The 25,543-nt window shown below is 52.9% G+C and overlaps 1 protein-coding gene across 1 annotated transcript in view; it reads right to left on the bottom strand.

Annotated features, from left to right (window-relative positions):
• Nucleotides 1–25,543, bottom strand: part of LOC144948136 (receptor-type tyrosine-protein phosphatase beta-like) — a 113,929-nt gene that overhangs the window by 5,934 nt on the left and 82,452 nt on the right. Inside the window, exon 14 of the mRNA XM_078877565.1 lies at nucleotides 6,423–6,461. Coding sequence (XP_078733691.1) covers nucleotides 6,423–6,461 — 39 coding nt within the window. The remainder of the gene's footprint in view (nucleotides 1–6,422; nucleotides 6,462–25,543) is intronic.

Genomic DNA, 25,543 nt, shown 5'->3' with positions numbered 1-25,543 from the left:
ACGCGACTCTGAGGTAAATTCATCAAAGTTTCACGTCCTCTTCACTCCCCCCCCACCCCAATGTGTGCAATTACTATTATAGGGTCGGTATATAATAAAATTATAGCGATTAGACAGTATTATTGTAGCGCGGGGGGGGGGGGGGGTAACGGCCCCAGTACCCAGCCTCAGCCGGATGGGCAATCTAGGCGAGGCCGGAGGCTCTGCACGGTACTAGGCCTCGACACCCACCACGCGACTCTGAGGTAAATTCATCAAAGTTTCACGTCCTCTTCACTCCCCCCCCACCACAATGTGTGCAATTACTATTATAGGGTCGGTAGATAATAAAATTATAGCGATTAGACAGTATTATTGTAGCGCGGGGGGGGGGGGGGGTAACGGCCCCTGTACCCAGCCTCAGCCGGGTGGGCAATTTAGGCGAGGCCGGAGGCTCTGCACGGTACAAGGCCTCGACACCCCACCACACTATAGGCCGTACATATTACTGCACAGCGGCCCAGGAGATCGTGGCTGGGGGGGGGGCAGGGGTAGCAGCCCATCTGTGTATATATGTAAGGTTATTAAGAAATATATTTTTCACCCGGGCAACGCTGGGTACTTATGCTAGTAGCCTATACAAGCTGTTAGATGGCGTTCTATCAGCGTGTGCTTATACACATAAAGATTATAGCAAACTCCTTAACACTGGTACACATACATTAACATTTTGTTTTTTTTCATACACAACACTCATGCACTTACATATTGAAACAATCACATGGACACTAAATGACATGTCAACACATGCACATATCTCATAACACATTCACAGACGCACGCAGGGAGTGTAGGGTTTTATGTTCCTCTTTATTTTCTACCGACTTGTCGCTATCCCGGGCGCTGTTGCCGCTGTCGACTGGGGCTATGGTTCTGGGTTGGTTGTGGTGTCTGTGACTGTGGTTGCAGCTGTTGATGCAGCTATTCTTTTTCATCTGTTTCTCCATGGGCACTGGTTTGGCCGGTGCATCTGTGGCCAGCCCAGCTGTGATATTCACTTTGGGAGGCAATCACAGCGGCTCATCTCCGAGTGAGGTGGCCCTGCGATTGTCTGCCTCGTTGGCCTGGCCTGTTATGACATTGACCCTTAGCATCTGCTGTCAGCGATTTGGCTGGCGTGCATACTGCTACGTTGCCGGTGGTGCCTGCCATTTGACGCCATACAGCACGTGTTGGGGCTTTTTGTGGTCTGCACTACGTCTGCCTCTCTCACCTATCCAGCCCGGGCTTCGGTTCTGAATTGGCTGTGGTGACTGCCAGCTTACCACGTTGGCTGACCATCATTATGTGGCTGCCTGGCTTTGTTTGAGCCGTCTGGCACCGTCGGGGATAAGGTAAAGTTATGGCACGTGTGTAGCTGCTGCCTCCACCACGAGTGCCGTCTCCACCCAGGCTTTGGCCTTCAGGCTGTTTGCTCATCGTGCTGATGGCCTGCTGCTCTAGCTGCTACATCTGTGTTGGCGTTTGCAGGGACCATATCGGGACGAAGCCTGCAAGTGGTTAAGCTAGGGCCCTGTTTTTGTATGGCCGTAACATTGCCTGCTTTAGCTGTGTTGCTTGCTGCAGCCATCATTCTGCGGCCTGCCTAGGCCTAGATGCGGCATTGGATGCCATTGGCCCCAGTGACTCCCCCTACAGTGACGTACTGGTCAACTCAGATTTGCTTGGTTGTCATGCTTCGTCAATCAACAAAGTCACAGGTGTTGCATCACGTGGCTGTCATTTCTGCCACCCATTGTCCTATCTGGGTTGTTTGCTGGGTAGCCACAGCAATTTCTTCAGACTTTAGAACTCTGTGGTGTTATGTTTTTTTTGGGTCTGTGTCGGTTATCCACTTTCTGCTGCTTGTGACCCACCCCGGCATTGTTTTGTATGGCTGTGGCCCTTTCTCTTTTGGATTTCACACTGGCTGTGCGAATTTCTGCCTTATCTGTTTACAAACATCGCTAGTAGATTGATGTACATGATGACAGCAGTCTGATATTACGAAGCCTCTGTACCCTAGATATATATTATGGAGTTTGCACTGTTTTTCGATCTCGTGATGCACCGTTGTTCTGTCATTCCCTGGTTATTCTCAGGCGATCACCCTATGTTCATAATGGGGCTGGTGATAGCAAAATCATCAGTTTACTCACAAATCAGGTCACAACATCGGATCTGTTTTGTCATAGCCCTACCATTTCCATTGGTATGTCTTCCATTCATTGCCCGTTGGGGCCTGCATTAATTAATGTACGTTCTATCCCAAGTAAGGCGTTTGTAGTAAACACACTTTTCACAGACCACTGTCTTGACTACCTATGTCTGACTGAGGCCTGATAAAGGCCTCTTGACTTTTTTCACAGAACGAGGCAACTCCATCTGGTTTCTCTTTTTGTGAGAAACCACAGTCATCAGATACAGGTGGTGGCCTGGCTTAATTTAATGCAAATTCTGCAATTGTAAAACCTGTCCCATTGCCAATGTTCCAGTCATTTGAGCACCTAGCATTAGATTGTAGCCAATCTGTACCCAGCTCAGCATTACTAATATTACTCTATTGCCCTCCAAGGTTTATTTCCGCATTCCATTCAGAGTCCTCTGTGTTCCTCTCAGTCGTGTGTGCTCATTCTGAACAAATTCCCATAATTGGTGACAAAAATGTTCACGTTGATACACCATCCAGACCTCATGCCAGGGACTTTTTGGCCTTCGTTGACTGTTTTTCATCCAGCATGTCAAAAAGCCAACACAGTCTGGTGGATGTACTTTAGATTTGGTTTGTTCCCTTGGGCTTTCACTATCTGAACTGACTGTGATGGAACTAGGAATATCAGACCACTCTTTGGTCCTCTTTGATAAATCTCTAACCCCGCCTGGCCCGTCGATTAAAAATATAATATATTACCTACCATAACAACATTGCCTTGGCGAAATCCGCCTACATTGCTGGTAGCATTGCAAATAGTGATGACAATCCTTAGACCTTATTTTACTGTATCAATCAACTTTTATAACAGGAACCAAATGTAATCTCCCACTCCTCTGCTGATTTCTGCATCCAAATTCAACAGGTTTCTTATTATACTTATTTTCGCTCTCTTCCTTCTCTTTCCTACTTACCTCCAGCTCAGTTGAAGGGGACATTGTTGAATGAGTTTCCCGCAATTTCTACTGTGGAAGCCATCTCCATATTTGCTGTCTTTCGACCTACCAGCTGTCCACCGGATCCCTTTCTTTCGAGGCTATTACAGGACCATTCTGTTATACTGAGGCCGTTTATCCTTGGTCTTTTGAATATGTAACTCGGCACAGTTCCTGACATTTTTAAGATAGCTGCGGTCACCCCACTTTAAAAAATGCTGGGTCTTGATCCTGAGATACCGGAAAATGTTCGCCCAATATTAAACCTTCTGCATTTGTCTAAAATTCTAGAAAGAGCTGTGGCCACTCGTTTACATCTGCACCTGGCCTCAAACGATAAATTTGACCACTTTCAATCGGGGTTCAGAACAGCTCATAGCACTGAGACTACTCTGTCAAAGGTGGTCAATTATTTACTTTGTCAACAGATAAAGGCTTTGTCAGCCTCCTCATTTTGCTATATTTGAGCGCCCCCCAACAACCACAGCCTGCGGTGCCCCCCAACAACCACAACCTGCGGCGGCCCCCAACAGTCTGGTCAAGTAAATCCTTATGATCCACTCGCACAACGTGCTGTGGGCCTTAATCCAGCAGTGGATGTAAGCACCAATAAAACGACAGTACTAATATAATTAGAACCGTGTGCATTGTTTGTCAGATTTAATTCTTAAAAAACTCAACTTCAACTACCTATTAACTTAATGTCTTAAGACACGATCAGATGTATGGCTGATAGTGAATTACATAAAAAATTAAAAAACAACGCGAACCGCTTTGCTGTACTTACAACTTTCACTCTACATACAGTGAGGGAAAAAAGTATTTGATCCCCTGCTGATTTTGTACGTTTGCCCACTGACAAATAAATGATCAGTCTATAATTGTAATGGTATGTTTATTTGAACAGTGAGAGACAGAATAACAACAAAATCCAGAAAAACGCATGTCAAAAATGTTATAAATTGATTTGCATTTTAATGAGGGAAATAAGTATTTGACCCCCTCTCAATCAGAAAGATTTCCGGCTCCCAGGTGTCTTTTATACAGGTAACGAACTGAGACTAGGAGCACACTCTTAAAAGGAGTGCTCCTAATCTCAGCTTGTTACCTTGTAGGACTTGAAATATCACGCGCCACGCGTTCTGTTGCTAGGCAAGCGAGCAGAGTACAGTGGGAGCATCTGAGGACACAGTTGTTGTTGTCGTGGCATTAAGGGGGGGGGGGGGTCGTTAAGATACGCGACAGGTGTTAAGGGTGACTGAGGATGCAGGCCGGTGATTGGTCAGGAGGGTGAGTGGCTAATGACCGGCGCCGGCCTGGCGGCAATAACATGGTCACGTGAGGCTGGGGGCCTGGGGGCGAGTAGCAAAGCGGGGGACGAGAATATTGATTGGGACTGATTGGTGCAGGGATAAAGGGGACAGCGTAACAGAGAGAAGGGATTCTTGGTTGGGATTGGAGCTGGAGTGGTTGGTGCTCGGGGGAGAGACGGAGCAGCATTGAGCAGGAATAGATACGATAAGGATAGAGAGAACACAGTGTACGGGTAGCAGTGGATAGAGAGAACACAGTGTATGGTAGCAGTGGATAGAGAGAACACAGTGTACGGTAGCAGTGGATAGAGAGAACACAGTGTACGGTAGCAGTGGATAGAGAGAACAGTGTACGGTAGCAGTGGATAGAGAGAACACAGTGTACGGTAGCAGTGGATAGGGGGAATACAGTTTACGGTAGGAACGGGGAGACATGGAGTGTTGTTAATGGCGGGTTGTGCATCGGAGCGAACGGAGAGACACGGAGCGATGATGAGGAGGAGGTGTGAACTCTATGCGCGAATAAACGAGACGAGAAAGACAACGAGAGTACGAGTCCTACACCTGTATAAAATACACCTGTTCACATAAGCAATCAATCAATCAGATTCCAAACTCTCCACCATGGCCAAGACCAAAGAGCTCTCCAAAGACGTCAGGGACAAGATTGTAGACCTACACAAGGCTGTAATGGGCTACAAGACCATTGCCAAGCAGCTTGGTGAGAAGGTGACAACAGTTGGTGCGATTATTCGCAAATGGAAGAAACACAAAATAACTGTCAATCTCCCTCGGCCTGGGGCTCCATGCAAGATCTCACCTCGTGGAATTTCAATGATCATGAGAACGGTGAGGAATCAGCCCAGAACTACACGGGAGGTTCTTGTCAATAATCTCAAGGCAGCTGGGACCATAGTCACCAATTAAACAGATGGTAACACACTACGCCGTGAAGGACTGAAATCCTGCAGCGTCCGCAAGATCCCCCTGCTCAAGAAAGCACATATACATGGCCGTCTGAAGTTTGCCAATGAACATCTGAATGATTCAGAGGACAACTAGGTGAAAGTGTTGTGGTCAGATGAGACCAAAATGGAGCTCTTTGGCATCAACTCAACTCGCTGTGTTTGGAGGAGGAGGAATAGCGCCTATGACCCCAAGAACACCATCCCCACCGTCAAAAATGGAGGTGACATTATGCTTTGGGAGTGTTTTTCTGCTAAGGGGACAGAACAACTTCACCGCATCAAAGGGACGATGGACGGGGCCATGTACCGTCAAATCTTGGGTGAGAACCTCCTTCCCTCAGCCAGGGCATTGAAAATGGGTCGTGGATGGGTATTCCAGCATGACAATGACCCAAAACACACAGTCAAGACAACAAAGGAGTGGCTCAAGAACAAGCACATTAAGGTCCTGGAGTGGCCTAGCCAGTCTCTATACCTTAATCCAATAGAAAAATCTGTGGAGGGAGCTGAAGGTTCAAGTTGCTAAACGTCAGCCTCGAAACCTTAATGACTTGGAGAAGACCTGCAAAGAGGAGTGGGACAAAATCCCTGCTGAGATGTGTGCAAAGCTGGTGGCCAACTACAAGAAACGTCTGACTTCTGTAATTGCCAACAAGGGTTTGCCACCAAGTACTAAGTCATGTTTTGCAGAGGGGTCAAATACTTAATTCCCTCATTAAAATGCAAATCAATTTATTACATTTTTGACATGCGTTTTTCTGGATTTTTTTGTTGTTATTCTGTCTTTCACTGTTCAAATAAACCTACCATTAAAATTATAGACTGATCATTTCTTTGTCAGTGGGCAAACGTACAAAATCAGCAGAGGATCAAATACTTTTTTCCCTCACTGTATGCATCCCCAGAACTATGAGACATGGTGATGGACAGCTATTTTAATGAATGAGACAAGCAGATTAGAGGAATTAATACTTGCCCAGTTTGCTGTGTGGAATCGGGTTTCTTGAAACAATTCCTGTAGAAAGAGGCGCATTTTGAGAACATATTTAACCAATAGACAGACTACAAGGTGGACAGACACACAGATGAATGGAATGGCAGAAGCAACGATAGGTCGAAGACCTAACGGAGTGCCCGGATTTTAATCTGGGCAGATGCCTGTGTTTAAAACTGTGCTCAACCCAGTCAATAATGACTGCACAGAAACCCAAGTCATGAATTTGCTTCTGCACTTAATTTGGATAAATTCCAGCTCTGTAAATAACGCAACAGTCAAAATCTGTCCTAAAAGTAAAAAAATATACACGTAATATATACTAGATGATATCTTGGTCAATGATGTTCTTTATAACACACTAGCGGAAGTACCCGGCTTTGCCCGGGTGAAAAATATATTTCTTAAAAAAACTTTATATATATACACAGATACTAAGGTATTGTCAAAGCCCGGTGGGCTGTTTGTACATTTCTCCACCAACAAATATATAAGAGGCTTTCACAAGTCCAAAAAGTTGTAGAAAGTGTGGGGTAAATAGTTGATGTCAAAAGGTTTCCGAAAATTGTGGTCTCCCCCCCCCCCCTCAAAAATATCTTTACCCCTCGTAGGTATATATACTAACAACACCTTACATACAACAGAGGAAGTGGTATCTATTGACTCTGTAGTAGTATCTACTGACTGTACCGTAGTATCTACTGAGCCAATAGTAGCTACTGACTGTGTAGTAGTATTTAGTGAGTGGAATAACTACTGACCATAGTATTTACTGGGCCTACAGTAGTATCTACCGACTATATACTCGTAACGACTAACTGTATAGTATCTGCTGACTCTATAGTTGTATCCACGGACTATAGTAGTAACTACAAAATCTATAGCAGTATCTACTCACTCTATAATAGTATCTACTGACTCTAGTAGCTACTCAACGTGGTAGTATGTACTGACTGTATAGTAGTATGTACTGACTGTAGCAGTATTGACTGACTGTAGCGGTATATACTGACTGTTTTAGTATTTACTATAGCGGTATCTACCAACTCGATAGCAGTATCTACTATCGCCACAGCAGTGTATACCGACTGAGGTCGTACCTGCTATCACTACAGCAGTGTATACTTCTGTGTTGGTACCTGCTATGACGACAGCAGTACATACTGTGGTGGTACCTGCTATGGTGACAGCAGTACATTCTGTGGTGGTGGTACCTGCTATGATTACAGCAGTGCATATTGACTGTACTCATCATTCACCCTCACCATTCACCACTCACAACTCACCCTTACCACTCATCCTCACTACTCACCACTCCCACTCACTATTCACCATTCACCCTCACAACTCACCACTCACCAATCTCCCTCACCAATCTCCCTCACCACTCACCCTCACCACTCACCGTCACAACCACCACTCAACCTCACCACACAACCTCACCGTCACTACTCACCATTCATCCTCACCAATCACCACTGACCAATCACCACTCACCACTCTCCACTAACCCTCACCACTCAACCTCACCACTCACCCTCAAAACTAACCACTCTCTCACCACTCACCCTCACCACTCAGCACTCACCCTCACCACTCACCCTCACCACTCACGCTCACCACTCACCCCTCACCACTCACCCTGACCACTCACCACTCATCCTCACCAATCACACCCTCACCAATCACCACTCACCCGCACTGCTCACCCTCAACACTCACGCTCACCCTCACCACTCACCCCTCACAAATCACCACTCATAACCGCCACTCACCATCACCACTCAACACTCACCCTCACCACTCACCCTCACCACTCACCCTCACTACTCACCACTCATCCTCACCAATCACACCCTCAACAACCACCACTCACCCTCACCACTCACGCTCACCACTCACCCTCACAACTCACTCTTACCACTCACCACTCACCCTCACAACAACCACTCACCCTCACCGCTCACCACTCACCCTCACTACCCACCTCACCACTCACCACTCATCCTCACCAATCACACCCTCACCAATTACCACTCACCCTCACTGCTCACCCTCACCGCTCACTACTCACCCTCACCACTCAACCTCAACCTCACCCCTCACTAATCACCACTCAAAACCGCCACTCACCCTCCCCACTCACCCTCACTACTCACCACTCATCCTCACCAATCACACCCTCACCAATCACCATTCACCCTCACCACTTGCCACTCACCCTCACCACTCACCACTCACCCTCACCATTCACCCTCACCACTCTCCCTCAACACTCTCCCTCACCACTCATCCTCACCAATCACACCCTCACCAATCACCACTCACCACTCACCCACAACACTCACCCTCACCTCTCACCACTCACCCTCACTACTCACCCTCACTACTCACCACTCATCCTCACCAATCACACCCTCAACAATCACCACTCACCCTCACCACTCACGCTCACCACTCACCCTCACCACTCTCACCACTCACCCTCACAACAAACACTCACCCTCACCGCTCACCACACACCATCACTACTCACCTCACCACTCACCACTCATCCTCACCAATCACACCCTCACCAATCACCACTCACCCTCACCACTTGTCACTCACCCTCACCACTCACCACTCACCCTCACCATTCACCCTCACCACTCTCCCTCACCACTCTCCCTCACCACTCATCCTCACCAATCACACCCTCACCAATCACCACTCACCAATCACCCTCAACACTCACCCTCACCGCTCACCACTCACCCTCACTACTCACCCTCACCACTCACCACTCATCCTCACCAATCACACCCTCACCACTCTCCCTCACCACTCTCCCTCACCACTCATCCTCACCAATCACACACTCACCAATCACCACTCACCACTCACCCTCAACACTCACCCTCACCACTCACCACTAACCCTCACCATTCACCCTCACCACTCTCCCTCACCACTCTCCCTCACCACTCATCCTCACCAATCACACCCTCACCAATCACCACTCACCACTCACCCTCAACACTCACCCTCACCACTCACCACTCACCCTCACCATTCACCCTCACCACTCTCCCTCACCACTCATCCTCACCAATCACACCCTCACCAATCACCACTCACCACTCACCCTCAACACTCACCCTCACCACTCACCACTCACCCTCACCATTCACCCTCACCACTCTCCCTCACCACTCTCCCTCACCACTCATCCTCACCAATCACACCCTCACCAATCACCACTCACCACTCACCCTCAACATTCACCTTCACCACTCACCACTCACCCTCACCATTCACCCTCACCACTCTCCCTCACCACTCTCCCTCACCACTCATCCTCACCAATCACACCCTCACCAATCACCACTCACCACTCACCCTCAAAACTCACCCTCACCACTCACCACTCACCCTCACCATTCACCCTCACCACTCTCCCTCACCACTCTCCCTCACCACTCATCCTCACCAATCACACCCTCACCAATCACCACTCACCATCAACACTCGCCCTCACCACTCACCACTCACCCTCACCATTCACCCTCACCACTCTCCCTCGCCACTCTCCCTCACCACTCATTCTCACCAATCACACCCTCACCAATCACCACTCACCCTCAACACTCACCCTCACCACTCACCACTCACCCTCACCATTCACCCTCACCACTCTCCCTCACCACTCTCCCTCACCACTCATCTTCACCAATCACACCCTCACCAATCACCACTCACCACTCACCCTCAACACTCACCCTCAACACTCACCACTCACCCTCACCATTCACCCTCACCACTCTCCCTCACCACTCTCCCTCACCACTCATCCTCACCAATCACACCCTCACCAATCACCACTCACCCTCAACACTCACCCTCACTACTCACCACTCACCCTCACCATTCACCCTCACCACTCTCCCTCACCACTCTCCCTGACCACTCATCCTCACTAATCACACCCTCACCAATCACCACTCACCCTCACCACTTGCCACTCACCCTCACCACTCACCATTCACCCTCACCATTCACCCTCACCACTCTCCCTCACCACTCTTCCTCACCACTCATCCTCACCAATCACACCCTCACCAATCACCACTCACCACTCACCCTCAACACTCACCCTCACCACTCACCACTCACCCTCACCATTCACCCTCACCACTCTCCCTCTCCACTCTCCCTCACCACTCATCCTCACCAATCACACCCTCACCAATCAACACTCACCCTCACCACTTGCCACTCACCCTCACCACTCACCACTCACCCTCACCATTCACCCTCATCACTCTCCCTCACCACTCTCCCTCACCACTCATCCTCACCAATCACACCCTCACCAATCACCACTCACCACTCACCCTCAACACTAACCCTCACCACTCACCACTCACCCTCACCATTCACCCTCACCACTCTCCCTCACCACTCTCCCTCACCACTCATCCTCACCAATCACACCCTCACCAATCACCACTCACCACTCACCCTCAACACTCACCCTCACCACTTACCACTCACCCTCACCATTCACCCTCACCACTCTCCCTCACCACTCTCCCTCACCACTCATCCTCACCAATCACACCCTCACCAATCACCACTCACCACTCAACCTCAACGCTCGCCCTCACCACTCACCACTCACCCTCACCATTCACCCTCACCACTCTCCCTCACCACTCTCCCTCACCACTCATCCTCACCAATCACACCCTCACCAATCACCACTCACCACTCACCCTCAACACTCACCCTCACCACTCACCCTCACCATTCACCCTCACCACTCTCCCTCACCACTCTCCCTCACCACTCATCCTCACCAATCACACCCTCACCAATCACCACTCACCACTCACCCTCAACACTCACCCTCAACACTCACCACTCACCCTCACCATTCACCCTCACCACTCTCCCTCACCACTCTCCCTCACCACTCATCCTCACCAATCACACCCTCACCAATCACCACTCACCACTCACCCTCAACACTCACCCTCAACACTCACCACTCACCCTCACCATTCACCCTCACCACTCTCCCTCACCACTCTCCCTCACCACTCATCCTCACCAATCACACCCTCACCAATCACCACTCACCCTCAACACTCACCCTCACCACTCACCACTCACCCTCACCATTCACCCTCACCACTCTCCCTCACCACTCTCCCTCACCACTCATCCTCACCAATCACACCCTCACCAATCACCACTCACCCTCACCACTTGCCACTCACCCTCACCACTCACCACTCACCCTCACCATTCACCCTCACCACTCTCCCTCACCACTCTCCCTCACCACTCATCCTCACCAATCACACCCTCACCAATCACCACTCACCACTCACCCTCAACACTAACCCTCACCACTCACCCTCACCATTCACCCTCACCACTCTCCCTCACCACTCTCCCTCACCACTCATCCTCACCAATCACACCCTCACCAATCACCACTCACCACTCACCCTCAACACTCACCCTCACCACTCACCACTCACCCTCACCATTCACCCTCACCACTCTCCCTCAACACTCTCCCTCACCACTCATCCTCACCAATCACACCCTCACCAATCACCACTCACCACTCAACCTCAACACTCGCCCTCACCACTCACCACTCACCCTCACCATTCACCCTCATCACTCTCCCTCACCACTCTCCCTCACCACTCATCCTCACCAATCACACCCTCACCAATCACCACTCACCACTCACCCTCAACACTCACCCTCACCACTCACCACTCACCCTCACCATTCACCCTCACCACTCGTCCTCACCACTCTCCCTCACCACTCATCCTCACCAATCACACCCTCACCAATCACCACTCACCACTCACCCTCAACACTCACCCTCACCACTCACCACTCACCCTCACCATTCACCCTCACCACTCTCCCTCACCACTCTCCCTCACCACTCACCCTCACCAATCACACCCTCACCAATCACCACTCACCACTCACCCTCAACACTCACCCTCACCACTCACCCTCACCATTCACCCTCACCACTCTCCCTCACCACTCTCCCTCACCACTCATCCTCACCAATCACACCCTCAGCAATCACCACTCACCACTCACCCTCAACACTCACCCTCACCACTCACCACTCACCCTCACCATTCACCCTCACCACTCTCCCTCACCACTCTCCCTCACCACTCATCCTCACCAATCACACCCTCACCAATCACCACTCACCACTCACCCTCAACACTCACCCTCACCACTCACCCTCACCATTGCCCCTCACCACTCTTCCTCACCACTCTCCCTCACCACTCATCCACACCAATCACACCCTCACCAATCACCACTCACCACTCACCCTCAACTCTCACCCTCACCACTCACTACTCACCCTCACCATTCACCCTCACCACTCTCCCTCACCACTCTCCCTCACCACTCATCCTCACCAATTACACCCTCACCAATCACCACTCACCCTCACCACTTGCCACTCACCCTCACCACTCACCATTCACCCTCACCATTCACCCTCACCACTCTCCCTCACCACTCTCCCTCACCATTCATCCTCACCAATCACACCCTCACCAATCACCACTCACCACTCACCCTCAACACTCACCCTCACCACTCACCACTCACCCTCACCATTCACCCTCACCACTCTCCCTCACCACTCTCCCTCACCACTCATCCTCACCAATCACACCCTCGCCAATCACCACTCACCCTCACCACTTGCCACTCACCCTCACCACTCACCACTCACCCTCAAAATTCACCCTCACCACTCTCCCTCACCACTCTCCCTCACCACTCATCCTCACCAATCACACCCTCACCAATCACCACTCACCCTCAACACTCACCCTCGCCACTCACCCTCACTATTCACCCTCACCACTCTCCCTCACCACTCTCCCTCACCACTCATCCTCACCAATCACAACCTTACCAATCACCACTCACCCTCACCACTTGCCACTCACCCTCACCTCTCACCACTCACCCTCACCATTCACCCTCACCACTCTCCCTCACCACTCTCCCTCACCACTCATCCTCACCAATCACACCCTCACCTATCACCACTCACCCTCACCACTTGCCACTCACCCTCACCACTCACCACTCACCCTCACCATTCACCTTCAACACTCTCCCTCACCACTCTCCCTCACCACTCATTCTCACCAATCACACCCTCACCAATCAACACTCACCACTCACCCTCAACACTCACCCTCACCACTCACCACTCACCCTCACCATTCACCACTCACCACTCTCCCTCACCACTCTCCCTCACCACTCATCCTCACCAATCACACCCTCACCAATCACCCTCAACACTCACCCTCACCACTCACCCTCACCATTCCCCCTCACCACTCTTCCTCACCACTCTCCCTCACCACTCATCCACACCAATCACACCCTCACCAATCACCACTCACCACTCACCCTCAACTCTCACCCTCACCACTCACTACTCACCCTCACCATTCACCCTCACCACTCTCCCTCACCACTCTCCCTCACCACTCATCCTCACCAATTACACCCTCACCAATCACCACTCACCCTCACCACTTGCCACTCACCCTCACCACTCACCATTCACCCTCACCATTCACCCTCACCACTCTCCCTCACCACTCTCCCTCACCATTCATCCTCACCAATCACACCCTCACCAATCACCACTCACCACTCACCCTCAACACTCACCCTCACCACTCACCACTCACCCTCACCATTCACCCTCACCACTCTCCCTCACCACTCTCCCTCACCACTCCTCCTCACCAATCACACCCTCGCCAATCACCACTCACCCTCACCACTTGCCACTCACCCTCACCACTCACCACTCACCCTCAAAATTCACCCTCACCACTCTCCCTCACCACTCTCCCTCACCACTCATCCTCACCAATCACACCCTCACCAATCACCACTCACCCTCAACACTCACCCTCGCCACTCACCCTCACTATTCACCCTCACCACTCTCCCTCACCACTCTCCCTCACCACTCATCCTCACCAATCACAACCTTACCAATCACCACTCACCCTCACCACTTGCCACTCACCCTCACCTCTCACCACTCACCCTCACCATTCACCCTCACCACTCTCCCTCACCACTCTCCCTCACCACTCATCCTCACCAATCACACCCTCACTATCACCACTCACCCTCACCACTTGCCACTCACCCTCACCACTCACCACTCACCCTCACCATTCACCTTCAACACTCTCCCTCACCACTCTCCCTCACCACTCATTCTCACACAATCACACCCTACACCAATCAACACTCACCACTCACCCTCAACACTCACCCTCACCACTCACCACTCACCCTCACCATTCACCACTCACCACTCTCCCTCACCACTCTCCCTCACCACTCATCCTCACCAATCACACCCTCACCAATCACCACTCACCACTCACCCTCACCACTCACCACTCACCCTCACCATTCATTCACCCTCACCACTCTCCCTCACCACTCTCCCTCACCACTCATCCTCACCAATCACAACCCTCACCAATCACCACTCACCCTCACCACTTACCACTCACCCTCACCACTCACCACTCACCCTCACCATTCACCCTCACCACTCTCCGTCACCACTCTCCCTCACCACTCATCCTACCAATCACACCCTCACTAATCACCACTCACCCTCAACACTCACCCTCACCACTCACCACTCACCCTCACCATTCACCCTCACCACTCTCCCTCACCACTCTCCCTCACCACTCATCCTCACCAATCACACCCTCACCAATCACCACTCACCCTCACCATTCACCATCACCACTCTCCCTCACCACTCTCCCTCACCACTCATCCTCACCAATCACACCCTCACCAATCACCACTCACCACTCACCCTCAACCACTCACCCTCACCACTCACTCACTCACCCTCACCATTCACCCTCACCACTCTCCTTCACCACTCTACCTCACCACTCATCCTCACCAATCACACCCTCACCAATCACCACTCACCCTCACCACTTGCCACTCACCCTCACCATTCACCCTCACCACTCTCCCTCACCACTCATCCTCACCAATCACACCCTCACCAATCACCACTCACCCTCACCACTTGCCACTCACCCTCACCATTCACCCTCACCACTCTCCTCACCACTCTCCCTCACCACTCATCCTCACTAATCACACCCTCACCAATCACCACTCACCCTCAACACTCACCCTCACCACTCACCACTCACCCTCTCAATTCACCCTCACCACTCTCCCTCACCACTCACCACTCACCCTCACCATTCACCCTCACCACTCTCCCTCACCACTCACCCTCACCACTCACCACTCACCCTCACCATTCACCTCACCACTCTCCCTCACCACTCTCCCTCACCACTCATCCTCACCAATCACCACTCACCACTCACCTTCACCACTCACCACTCACCCTCACCATTCATTCACCCTCACCACTCTCCCTCACCACTCTCCCTCACCACTCATCCTCACCAATCACACCCTCACCAATCACCACTCACCCTCACCACTTGCCACTCACCCTCACCACTCACCACTCACCCTCACCATTCACCCTCACCACTCTCCCTCACCACTCTCCCTCACCACTCATCCTCACCAATCACACCCTCACCAATCACCACTCACCCTCAACACTCACCCTCACCACTCACCACTCACCCTCACTATTCACCCTCACCACTCTCCCTCACCACTCTCCCTCACCACTCATCGTCACCAATCACAACCTCACCAATCACCACTCACCCTCACCACTTGCCATTCACCCTCACCACTCACCACTCACCCTCACCATTCACCCTCACCACTGTCCCTCACCACTCTCCCTCACCACTCATCCTCACCAATCACACCCTCACCAATCACCACTCACTCTCACCACTTGCCACTCACCCTCACCACTCACCACTCACCCTCACCATTCACCCTCAACACTCTCCCTCACCACTCTCCCTCACCACTCATCCTCACCAATCACACCCTCACCAATCAACACTCACCACTCACCCTCAACACTCACCCTCACCACTCACCACTCACCCTCACCATTCACCCTCAACACTCTCCCTCACCACTCTCCCTCACCACTCATCCTCACCAATCACACCCTCACCAATCAACACTCACCACTCTCCCTCACCACTCTCCCTCACCACTCATCCTCACCAATCACACCCTCACCAATCACCACTCACCACTCACCCTCACCACTCACCACTCACCCTCACCATTCATTCACCCTCACCACTCTCCCTCACCACTCTCCCTCACCACTCATCCTCACCAATCACACCCTCACCAATCACCACTCACCCTCACCACTTGCCACTCACCCTCACCACTCACCACTCACCCTCACCATTCACCCTCACCACTCTCCCTCACCACTCTCCCTCACCACTCATCCTCACAAATCACACCCTCACCAATCACCACTCACCCTCAACACTCACCCTCACCACTCACCACTCACCCTCACTATTCACCCTCACCACTCTCCCTCACCACTCTCCCTCACCACTCATCCTCACCAATCACAACCTCACCAATCACCACTCACCCTCACCACTTGCCACTCACCCTCACCACTCACCACTCACCCTCACCATTCACCCTCACCACTCTCTCTCACCACTCTCCCTCACCACTCATCCTCACCAATCACACCCTCACCAATCACCACTCACCCTCACCACTTGCCACTCACCCTCACCACTCACCACTCACCCTCACCATTCACCCTCAACACTCTCCCTCACCACTCTCCCTCACCACTCATCCTCACCAATCACACCCTCACCAATCAACACTCACCACTCACCCTCAACACTCACCCTCACCACTCACCACTCACCCTCACCATTCACCACTCACCACTCTCCCTCACCACTCTCCCTCACCACTCATCCTCACCAATCACACCCTCACCAATCACCACTCACCACTCACCCTCACCACTCACCACTCACCCTCACCATTCATTCACCCTCACCACTCTCCCTCACCACTCTCCCTCACCACTCATCCTCACCAATCACACCCTCACCAATCACCACTCACCCTCACCACTTGCCACTCACCCTCACCACTCACCACTCACCCTCACCATTCACCCTCCCCACTCTCCCTCACCACTCTCCCTCACCACTCATCCTCACCAATCACACCCTCACCAATCACCAATCACCCTCACCATTCACCATCACCACTCTCCCTCACCACTCTCCCTCACCACTCATCCTCACCAATCACACCCTCACCAATCACCACTCACCCTCAACACTCACCACTCACCCTCACCATTCACCCTCACCACTCTCCCTCACCACTCTCCCTCACCACTCATCCTCACCAATCACACCCTCACCAATCACCACTCACCCTCACCACTTGCCACTCACCCTCCCCATTCACCCTCACCACTCTCCCTCACCATTCTCCCTCACCACTCATCCTCACCAATCACACCCTCACCAATCACCTCTCACCCTCACCACTTGCCACTCACCCTCACCACTCACCACTCACCCTCACCATTCACCCTCACCACTCTCCCTCACCACTCTCCCTCACCACTCATCCTCACTAATCACACCCTCACCAATCACCACTCACCACTCACCCTCAACACTCACCCTCACCACTCACCCTCACAATTCACCCTCACCACTCTCCCTCACCACTCACCACTCACCCTCACCATTCACCCTCACCACTCTCCCTCACCACTCACCCTTACCACTCACCACTCACCCTCACCATTCACCTCACCACTCTCCCTCACCACTCTCCCTCACCACTCATCCTCACCAATCACACCCTCACCAATCACCACTCACCACTCACCCTCACCACTCACCCTCACCATTCATTCACCCTCACCACTCTCCCTCACCACTCTCCCTCACCACTCATTCTCACCAATCACACCCTCACCAATCACCACTCACCCTCACCACTTGCCACTCACCCTCACCACTCACCACTCACTCTCACCATTCACCCTCACCACTCTCCCTCACCACTCTCCCTCACCACTCATCCTCACCAATCACATCCACACAAATCACCACTCACCCTCAACACTCACCCTCACCACTCACCACTCACCCTCACCATTCACCCTCACGACTCTCCCTCACCACTCATCCTCACCAATCACACCCTCACCAATCACCCCTCACCATTCACACCTCACCACTCTCCCTCACCACTCTCCCTCACCACTCATCCTCACTAATCACACCCTCACCAATCACCACTCACCCTCAACACTCACCCTCACCACTCACCTTCACCATTCACCCTCACCACTCTCCCTCACCACTCTCCCTCACCACTCATCCTCACCAATCACACCCTCACCAATCACCACTCACCCTCAACACTCACCCTCACCACTCACCCTCACAATTCACCCTCACCACTTGCCACTCACCCTCACCATTCACCCTCACCACTCTCCCTCACCACTCTCCCTCACCACTCATCCTCACCAATCACACCCTCACCAATCACCACTCACCCTCACCACTCACCCTCACCATTCACCCTCACCACTCTCCCTCACCACTCTCCCTCACCACTCATCCTCACTAATCACACCCTCACCAATCACCACTCACCCTCAACACTCACCCTCACCACTCACCCTCACAATTCACCCTCACCACTCTCCCTCACCACTCACCACTCACCCTCACCATTCAACCTCACCACTCTCCCTCACCACTCTCCCTCACCACTCATCCTCACCAATCACACCCTCACCAATCACCACTCACCCTCACTCACCCTCACCACTCACCCTCGCCATTCACCCTCACCACTCTCCCTCACCATTCTCCCTCACCACTCATCCTCACCAATCACACCCTCACCAATCACCACTCACCCTCACCACTTGCCACTCACCCTCACCACTCACCACTCACCCTCACCCTCACCACTCTCCCTCACCACTCTCCCTCACCACTCATCCTCACCAATCACACCCTCACCAATCATCACTCACCACTCACCCTCAACACTCCTCCCCACCACTCACCACTCATCCTCACCATTCACCCTCACCACTCTCCCTCACCACTCTCCCTCACCACTCATCCTCACTAATCACACCCTCACCAATCACCACTCACCACTCACCCTCAAAACTCACCCTCACCACTCACCACTCACCCTCACCATTCACCCTCACCACTCTCCCTCACCACTCTTTCTCACCACTCATCCTCACCAATCACACCCTCACCAATCACCACTCACCCTCACCATTCACCCTCACCACTCTCCCTCACCACTCTCCCTCACCACTCATCCTCACCAATCACACCCTCACCAATCACCACTCACCCTCACCACTTGCCACTCACCCTCACCACTCACCACTCACCCTGACCATTCACCCTCACCACTCTCCCTCACCACTCTCCCTCACCACTCATCCTCACCAATCACACCCTCACCAATCACTACTCACCACTCACCCTCAACACTCACCACTCACCACTCACCCTCAAAATTCACCCTCACCACTCTCCCTCACCACTCTCCCTCACCACTCATCCTCACCAATCACACCCTCACCAATCACCACTCACCCTCAACACTCACCCTCACCACTCACCACTCACCCTCACTATTCACCCTCACCACTCTCCCTCACCACTCTCCCTCACCACTCATCCTCACCAATCACAACCTCACCAATCACCACTCACCCTCACCACTTGCCACTCACCCTCACCACTCACCACTCACCCTCAACATTCACCCTCACCACTCTCCCTCACCACTCTCCCTCACCACTCATCCTCACCAATCACACCCTCACCAATCACCACTCACCCTCACCACTTGCCACTCACCCTCACCACTCACCACTCACCATTCACCCTCAACACTCTCCCTCACCACTCTCCCTCACCACTCATCCTCACCAATCACACCCTCACCAATCAACACTCACCACTCACCCTCAACACTCACCCTCACCACTCACCCTCACCATTCACCACTCACCACTCTCCCTCACCACTCTCCCTCACCACTCATCCTCACCAATCACACCCTCACCAATCACCACTCACCACTCACCCTCACCACTCACCACTCACCCTCACCATTCATTCACCCTCACCACTCTCCCTCACCACTCTCCCTCACCACTCATCCTCACCAATCACACCCTCACCAATCACCACTCACCCTCACCACTTGCCACTCACCCTCACCACTCACCACTCACCCTCACCATTCACCCTCACCACTCTCCCTCACCACTCTCCCTCACCACTCATCCTCACCAATCACACCCTCACCAATCACCACTCACCCTCAACACTCACCCTCACCACTCACCACTCACCCTCACCATTCACCCTCACCACTCTCCCTCACCACTCTCCCTCACCACTCATCCTCACCAATCACACCCTCACCAATCACCACTCACCCTCACCATTCACCATCACCACTCTCCCTCACCACTCTGCCTCACCACTCATCCTCACCAATCACACCCTCACCAATCACCACTCACCACTCACCCTCAACACTCACCCTCACCACTCACCACTCACCCTCACCATTCACCCTCACCACTCTCCCTCACCACTCTCCCTCACCACTCATCCTCACCAATCACACTCACCAATCACCACTCACCCTCACCACTTGCCACTCACCCTCACCATTCACCCTCACCACTCTCCCTCACCACTCTCCCTCACCACTCATCCTCACCAATCACACCCTCACCAATCACCACTCACCCTCACCACTTGCCACTCACCCTCACCACTCACCACTCACCCTCACCATTCACCCTCACCACTCTCCCTCACCACTCTCCCTCACCACTCATCCTCACTAATCACACCCTCACCAATCACCACTCACCCTCAACACTCACCCTCACCACTCACCACTCACCCTCACAATTCACCCTCACCACTCTCCCTCACCACTCACCACTCACCCTCACCATTCACCCTCACCACTCTCCCTCACCACTCACCCTCACCACTCACCACTCACCCTCACCATTCACCTCACCACTCTCCCTCACCACTCTCCCTCACCACTCATCCTCACCAATCACACCCTCACCAATCAACACTCACCACTCACCCTCAACACTCACCCTCACCACTCACCCTCACCATTCACCACTCACCACTCTCCCTCACCACTCTCCCTCACCACTCATCTTCACCAATCACACCCTCACCAATCACCACTCACCCTCACCACTTGCCACTCACCCTCACCACTCACCACTCACCATTCACCCTCAACACTGTCCCTCACCACTCTCCCTCACCACTCATCCTCACCAATCACACCCTCACCAATCAACACTCACCACTCACCCTCAACACTCACCCTCACCACTCACCCTCACCATTCACCACTCACCACTCTCCCTCACCACTCTCCCTCACCACTCATCCTCACCAATCACACCCTCACCAATCACCACTCACCACTCACCCTCACCACTCACCACTCACCCTCACCATTCATTCACCCTCACCACTCTCCCTCACCACTCTCCCTCACCACTCATCCTCACCAATCACACCCTCACCAATCACCACTCACCCTCACCACTTGCCACTCACCCTCACCACTCACCACTCACCCTCACCATTCACCCTCACCACTCTCCCTCACCACTCTCCCTCACCACTCATCCTCACCAATCACACCCTCACCAATCACCACTCACCCTCAACACTCACCCTCACCACTCACCACTCACCCTCACCATTCACCCTCACCACTCTCCCTCACCACTCTCCCTCACCACTCATCCTCACCAATCACACCCTCACCAATCACCACTCACCCTCACCATTCACCATCACCACTCTCCCTCACCACTCTCCCTCACCACTCATCCTCACCAATCACACCCTCACCAATCACCACTCACCACTCACCCTCAACACTCACCCTCACCACTCACCACTCACCCTCACCATTCACCCTCACCACTCTCCCTCACCACTCTCCCTCACCACTCATCCTCACCAATCACACCCTCACCAATCAACACTCACCACTCACCCTCAACACTCACCCTCACCACTCACCCTCACCATTCACCACTCACCACTCTCCCTCACCACTCTCCCTCACCACTCATCCTCACCAATCACACCCTCACCAATCACCACTCACCACTCACCCTCACCACTCACCACTCACCCTCACCATTCATTCACCCTCACCACTCTCCCTCACCACTCTCCCTCACCACTCATCCTCACCAATCACACCCTCACCAATCACCACTCACCCTCACCACTTGCCACTCACCCTCACCACTCACCACTCACCCTCACCATTCACCCTCACCACTCTCCCTCACCACTCTCCCTCACCACTCATCCTCACCAATCACACCCTCACCAATCACCACTCACTCTCACCATTCACCATCACCACTCTCCCTCACCACTCTCCCTCACCACTCATCCTCACCAATCACACCCTCACCAATCACCACTCACCACTCACCCTCAACACTCACCCTCACCACTCACCACTCACCCTCACCATTCACCCTCACCACTCTCCCTCACCACTCTCCCTCACCACTCATCCTCACCAATCACACCCTCACCAATCACCACTCACCCTCACCACTTGCCACTCACCCTCACCATTCACCCTCACCACTCTCCCTCACCACTCTCCCTCACCACTCATCCTCACCAATCACACCCTCACCAATCACCACTCACCCTCACCACTTGCCACTCACCCTCACCACTCACCACTCACCCTCACCATTCACCCTCACCACTCTCCCTCACCACTCTCCCTCACCACTCATCCTCACTAATCACACCCTCACCAATCACAACTCACCCTCAACACTCACCCTCACCACTCACCACTCACCCTCACAATTCACCCTCACCACTCTCCCTCACCACTCACCACTCACCCTCACCATTCACCCTCACCACTCTCCCTCACCACTCACCCTCACCACTCACCACTCACCCTCACAATTCACCCTCACCACTCTCCCTCACCACTCACCACTCACCCTCACCATTCACCCTCACCACTCTCCCTCACCACTCACCCTCACCACTCACCACTCACCCTCACCATTCACCTCACCACTCTCCCTCACCACTCTCCCTCACCACTCTCCCTCACCACTCATCCTCACTAATCACACCCTCACCAATCACCACTCACCCTCAACACTCACCCTCACCACTCACCACTCACCCTCACAATTCACCCTCACCACTCTCCCTCACCACTCACCACTCACCCTCACCATTCACCCTCACCACTCACCACTCACCCTCACCATTCACCACTCACCACTCTCCCTCACCACTCTCCCTCACCACTCATCCTCACCAATCACACCCTCACCAATCACCACTCACCACTCACCCTCACCACTCACCACTCACCCTCACCATTCATTCACCCTCACCACTCTCCCTCACCACTCTCCCTCACCACTCATCCTCACCAATCACACCCTCACCAATCACCACTCACCCGCACCTCTTGCCACTCACCCTCACCACTCACCACTCACCCTCACCATTCACCCTCACCACTCTCCCTCACCACTCTCCCTCACCACTCATCCTCACCAATCACACCCTCACCAATCACCACTCACCCTCAACACTCACCCTCACCACTCACCACTCACCCTCACCATTCACCCTCACCACTCTCCCTCACCACTCTCCCTCACCACTCATCCTCACCAATCACACCCTCACCAATCACCACTCACCCTCACCATTCACCATCACCACTCTCCCTCACCACTCTCCCTCACCACTCATCCTCACCAATCACACCCTCACCAATCACCACTCACCACTCACCCTCAACACTCACCCTCACCACTCACCCTCACCATTCACCCTCACCACTCTCCCTCACCACTCTCCCTCACCACTCATCCTCACTAATCACACCCTCACCAATCACCACTCACACTCAACACTCACCCTCACCACTCACCACTCACCCTCACAATTCACCCTCACCACTCTCCCTCACCACTCACCACTCACCCTCACCATTCACCCTCACCACTCTCCCTCACCACTCACCCTCACCACTCACCACTCACCCTCACAATTCACCCTCACCACTCTCCCTCACCACTCACCACTCACCCTCACCATTCACCCTCACCACTCTCCCTCACCACTCACCCTCACCACTCACCACTCACCCTCACCATTCACCTCACCACTCTCCCTCACCACTCTCCCTCACCACTCTCCCTCACCACTCATCCTCACTAATCACACCCTCACCAATCACCACTCACCCTCAACACTCACCCTCACCACTCACCACTCACCCTCACAATTCACCCTCACCACTCTCCCTCACCACTCACCACTCACCCTCACCATTCACCCTCACCACTCACCACTCACCCTCACCAATCACCACTCACCACTCTCCCTCACCACTCTCCCTCACCACTCATCCTCACCAATCACACCCTCACCAATCACCACTCACCACTCACCCTCACCACTCACCACTCACCCTCACCATTCATTCACCCTCACCACTCTCCCTCACCACTCTCCCTCACCACTCATCCTCACCAATCACACCCTCACCAATCACCACTCACCCTCACCTCTTGCCACTCACCCTCACCACTCACCACTCACCCTCACCATTCACCCTCACCACTCTCCCTCACCACTCTCCCTCACCACTCATCCTCACCAATCACACCCTCACCAATCACCACTCACCCTCAACACTCACCCTCACCACTCACCACTCACCCTCACCATTCACCCTCACCACTCTCCCTCACCACTCTCCCTCACCACTCATCCTCACCAATCACACCCTCACCAATCACCACTCACCCTCACCATTCACCATCACCACTCTCCCTCACCACTCTCCCTCACCACTCATCCTCACCAATCACACCCTCACCAATCACCACTCACCACTCACCCTCAACACTCACCCTC

Source organism: Lampetra fluviatilis, chromosome 48, assembly GCF_964198595.1.
Source record: "Lampetra fluviatilis chromosome 48, kcLamFluv1.1, whole genome shotgun sequence".
In the NCBI taxonomy this organism is placed as follows: domain Eukaryota; kingdom Metazoa; phylum Chordata; class Hyperoartia; order Petromyzontiformes; family Petromyzontidae; genus Lampetra; species Lampetra fluviatilis.
This window is presented reverse-complemented; position numbering and strand designations above follow the sequence as displayed.